The sequence below is a fragment of the Schistocerca cancellata genome, chromosome 4, assembly GCF_023864275.1.
Source record: "Schistocerca cancellata isolate TAMUIC-IGC-003103 chromosome 4, iqSchCanc2.1, whole genome shotgun sequence".
NCBI classification, from domain to species: Eukaryota; Metazoa; Arthropoda; class Insecta; order Orthoptera; family Acrididae; genus Schistocerca; species Schistocerca cancellata.
The window spans coordinates 281,686,408-281,691,756 of NC_064629.1; the positions used below are offsets into that span (position 1 = coordinate 281,686,408).

The window sequence follows — 5,349 nt, forward strand, 5'->3', positions numbered from 1 at the left end:
TTGTAAGGATTTATTTTAACTACTCTTACACAGCAAGCAGAATATATAATTTTTACACATTAATATATACATATCAGGTATCTGTGATGTATAAATTATTTTTCATTTACACAGTTACATCAAGGAAGTTCCTCTACCTCATTATTGTACACGTTATTTCCAGTACATGACCGAAAGAAAGCTTGATTTGGTGCAGGTATGTATGGCATAAGAGACAGTACATCATCAATTTTTTTCTGGATAATTGGTAGTGGCCTTCTGTACTTTATTGGCAGCTGATATGGATTTGGTTCAACTAGCTTTTCTTTTTGACATGAATATCCACTGACATGAAAGCTCCTATGTCTGAATAAGAGTGCTTTACACTTAGCTTGAAGGGATCTTCAGACTCAAACTTAAATTGAGTAGCTTCACTGAAATGGTGGGGATCTCCAGACGTGGATTCTGCACGTTTTGAGGTCAATGTCTTCAGGCTTTCCAGACTTCTGAGGTCTTCTCTTTCCATTTTAGTTACAATGAAATGTTTTGGACTCACAGATTTTATTACATCTGCCCATTCATCTGGAATTTACACTATTGGGCGTCTGTTTCTTGCATACCATTCAATGGAACCAAAATCATGATCGCAAGGTAGCATGGTGTGACCTACCACAGGGAAGTAATGCTGGACAGAATCAAATCTTTTGGGAGCAACAAGGGACCTTTCCAAAGCAATAATAGTCCAATTCTTTGTCTGACCCTTGCAGTTGTCTATGATTATGTGGAAATGTTTCGTCTGAGGATTAGTTATCTGCAAGTACTTCAATAAGCAGCTCCCAACCTCATCTGAACCCCATCCTCCATCTTCCTCGCTTCACAGAAACATATCATTATTGGATCCACAGTCGTGGATACCATAGTTGTATGTCCATATTTTCCTCTTATAAAATGCTGGACCTACTGTTAGTTTAAGTGTGGGGAATGTTTGCTGCATGTCCATTGCTATCGCATGATGCTCTTTCGAATTTTCTTTAGCCAGAACAGTTAAAGACGCAATCATATTTTGTCCTCCGTCAGCCTTTTTGAGATGCAGTTCATATTTTTGTTTCCTTTATGTGACTTCTTCTGCACATAATTCTGGGTTATTTATAGCAATTAGAAATCCATCACATTTTGAACAGGTGTCACTTTTTGGTAGTTTGAAGCCTACATTAAATTCAGATACGAAAATTTCTCTGAATTTACTTTCAGATACTGCAGGAACCTGCTTTTCCTTGCAGTATTCTGAGTATTTATCTCGAAATAAGGAAGCAATTGTGAGATCACAATCCAAATACACTTTATTAGGGTTCGGTTGCCCACTGTAATGACTGATATATTTCGGTATGGCGTTGAGAAATTCTCTAACACTTTGTACAGCTTTGTCTTGAAATTTATATGGGTAGTTTCCATGTTTTCCTGAAAGAAAAAAAGATGAGCTTATATCCTCTACCTAATAGAAATATTTGTATAGTACTCAGTTTGAGTACATCCTTAACTTATAGCACAGAGTGACATACAAACCTCTTCCATCTTCTTTTGGCACTGCAAATCTCTGCTTCATTTGATGTTGCAAATTCCTCACTCTTCGTGAATGTATCTGTAATCCATGAACCCATAGGAAAGCTTCCTTGCAGATAATGACTTCTATTCCACATACCCTCACATTATAAGAAAATGTAACATCCCTTGATGATATTTTCTTGGAAGTCTTTTTTGGATAGCTTTGAAAGAAATTATGACAAATATCACAAAATGAAATAAATGTACAAAATATTAAACCATTTGTATTTAAATAGTGAACAAACCTCCGCTTTTTCGGTTCCATTTTCATACAGCTCATCAGGTAAGTATTCAGGGCATTAAAGTTTCTTATGTCCCAAAATGAATGAAAAATGTTTTCTTCCTCTGCAAGCAGTTTTGTGAAGCATTTAATTGAACAAGTACAGGGACTTCCTATAGTAGCAGCCTGAACAGTCTTGTGTGCTTTTAGAGACTTATACTGCTGACCAGCATTTCATCGACATTTTGCTTTATTTTTCTTCCACTGATCAATATTTCGCTTTCTTTTCCATGAAGGCTTTGGTTTTTTGGGTGATTCTTCATTTATTCTACTTATTTCAAAGTATAATATGAAGAGCAAAATAGTCTAAGAATTTGTGAGAGATATAGTCATAAGCCACACAAAACATTAAATTTCGCTTAAATCACATTAATAAGAAAATATTTTCTACACATCTTTCTCCTTTGAAACTACATTATTGCACCATTAAGCAGTAATATAAATGTGCCCATCAAGTTTCATCATTAACACACAGGATGGCTGTGAAATGTGTTGCCAATGTTAAGAGAAACAAAGTCACAAGCCACAGGAAATTAATCACCAGAAATAAACCGTTTAATTTCCTTATCGAAACATCATCTGAACTGGAACTGCTGGTCAATGGATGCCAAGATTCATCACTGTCAGGATGCAAAGGGTAAAGCTCTTCACTTCCACTACTGTCTGTGTCAAATATGCGTTGAAGACCAGAAGACGCTTCAGACGTTTCTGACCCACCCGCCATTTTGCCGTGCCTTGTGACTATGTATCTTCTGAAACTACCACCAAATGGCACAGCATAGAACTGCACTCCGTCATAGCCTGCCATCTGTTGCAGTAACAAGGAACTTTTTCAACTCATTGTGAAGAAGACATTGTTAAGAATGCCGCAACATGAAAAACTCAATTTCGTGAAAGTTGTGGCTTATAACTATATCTCCCCGAGCCCTTCAATTTACAGATGTGTTGGATTGCAATATCTGCAAAAACACCACATATTCTTATCATCAGAATGCCAAGAGTTCGTGCAGCTATTCTGAGGACAAAGGGCGGATACTTTGAAAAGGCTAAAATCTGAACTATATTGTATTGTACTTAATGACAGAGAGAGAAAATATTTATATTGTTGGTGAATCTAGTTTGCATGTTGTGTTTGTCCATTGCAATAAATTATACATTTCTTATCATGGTGATCAAAGACTTTTGACCACTAGTGTGTTAATCAGATACACGATTTACTGTTAGACTGAACATGGGTGCATCCAATGTTAAGTAATATACCATAACAACAACCGCTAAAGTTTAACTAATAGAGTTTACTGTCCATAAATTCATGCAATAATTTGTATACTGGTGATAGATAACCTACTACATGAATAAATGAATAGAAATTAACCCTAGCCCCCCCACATAGTGGTTAGCTTATGCATTGTATAAAATAATTAATAAAATAGCTGGAAAACACAGACAGTACTCACAACTAAAATTAACTGAAGATAAACTCCACACTAACTCAAATAATTCAGAAGTCTAATTGGCACTCAATGTATTAATTCTGAAGGCCAATCAGTAAAAGAAAATAATGAAAGTCTCCGCTGGGGCAATGAGTTAAAATGAGGCTCAGTGCAACTAATTCAGAGTCCAAACCAACCTCACATGCAGAATTACAAGTTTTACTGAACAACCAGAAAAAATAAAGCAGACTACTGATGCAGACTAACTCTCTGCCACAGACAGCAAGGTGCCTTGCGGGTTACAGATATAGAATACTAAGCCCCAATGAATCCAGGAGAAATATTTCAGAGTCATGACTGACATTGCAAAAAATTTCTATAACTCATCAGCACACACACCACCATAAATCTTGCCTCTTCAAATCTAACCTGAACAAAGAGAAAGAGGAAGATGGTCACTGACTCTTTAACCCTTTCAGACCCAATGGACACCATTGAGTACAATAATTTTGAGAGTGTATTAGCTGCAACAAAATATTGTTCTTCAATCAAAACCTCATGTACACATCTGTGAATGTTCAATCTTTAGATCATGCACAAGTGCACCCACCTATTTGGCATCACTGTAAAAATATCAACAAGTGAATGTAGCAGTGCACAGCAGCTTGTGACCACCAGAATTCACTGAAGTTGTTAGTTAGTTATACTCCAATGTGTAACTGAATATTATCATGATTGTTATTTTGCATGGTAACTATTGAATTATCTGTGTCTTTATTACAATGGTGAATATTTCAAATTATTATTTTAGCCCATAAAAAGAGGCCAAGTTTGCAAAGTATATATTGAAAGTGGGTACATATATCATCTTGCATGTAAAATCATACAGGAAAAAATTAATTCTGCAAGTGTTAAGGCATCAGCTATCCCCTCCACAGAAATACCCTGCATCCATGTCACTTAATGACGTTATGTTATCACCAGCCTGAGATACAATTTTTTTACACATACATAAGATCAAAAATCTAAATGCAGCATTAGTTTCACACAAAAATTCTAAAAAGACTGATACCTCACACTTAATCCTATGTATAGTAGTTCCCCCCAAAATTTAACACTAAACATGTGCAAGATTTTATTGCAGTGCTAAAAATCAGTTCATGATCTCTGTGCCATCAATTATTATAATAAAAATGAATATGGCACCACTTTGTTAGAGGAATTTTCCTGCTCTTTCCATTGCCATACTGAGGATTAATTAGCTTTAATAGCTCATAAGTTATGGGTAAAACTATCTGAATTAGTAAAAAATTAATTAAAAACACAAAAAATGTAAATCTTACAAACTCAATGCAGCATGCTAAATGCAAACTGAAATACCTGTATCAAACAATTTATCGCAGAGGAATACAAAATGGCATCATAAGGACTCCTTGACAATGTCAACCAATGGATGGGCTGTCTGAACCACCCATGTTCGTTGATAATGGTATGTTTAGCTTCAGAATTCCTTATTTGTCTCATCCACAATAGCTTTGCAGTTACCTTCTGTTTGCTGTAATCTAACTTGAACAATTCCATTCTTTATTCTAGAGCTCCTTCATATTTCCAAGCTAAAGTATAAAGATATGAAAAGCCTGATGAGGCTGTGAAGTTGTTGAAGCATGACTTGAGTATTATCACTGTATTTATCATAGCCAGAAATTTGTTTAGTATGATTATTATGGAATTATTGTGTCTGTTTCATATGAGTTATCTGCTTCTTACAGGATGACATTTGCCAGAATTTTGAGAAATGATTTCATTCTGGGAACACTGTGAATGCCAGTAATGCTATTTTCACATCCAATGGACCTGAGATGTTTAATTTAAGAAATAAAATGCACTGTACATTCTTATACATAGATGTAATCACAGTTCAAACATTAGCCTAAAATCGCATTTTCTCAAGTTTCATAAAAATTGACTTTCGATACCTAGTCTTTCTCCTGGACCTTCTTATGCAGATTTTTAATTAAAGTTCAATTAAAAAATATGTCACAGGTCTTTAATTAA

The 5,349-nt window shown here is 35.3% G+C and overlaps 1 protein-coding gene across 1 annotated transcript; it reads right to left on the minus strand.

Moving 5' to 3' along the window:
- Nucleotides 1-961: 961 nt before the first annotated feature.
- LOC126185222 (uncharacterized) lies at nucleotides 962-1,613 on the minus strand. The gene is made up of 2 exons (XM_049928101.1): nucleotides 1,543-1,613; nucleotides 962-1,437 (listed from the first exon to the last, which is right to left on the minus strand). Exons 1-2 carry the CDS (start codon nucleotides 1,580-1,582, stop codon nucleotides 1,091-1,093), a joined length of 387 nt encoding a protein of 128 aa, XP_049784058.1. The 5' UTR covers nucleotides 1,583-1,613; the 3' UTR covers nucleotides 962-1,090.
- Nucleotides 1,614-5,349: the final 3,736 nt, after the last annotated feature.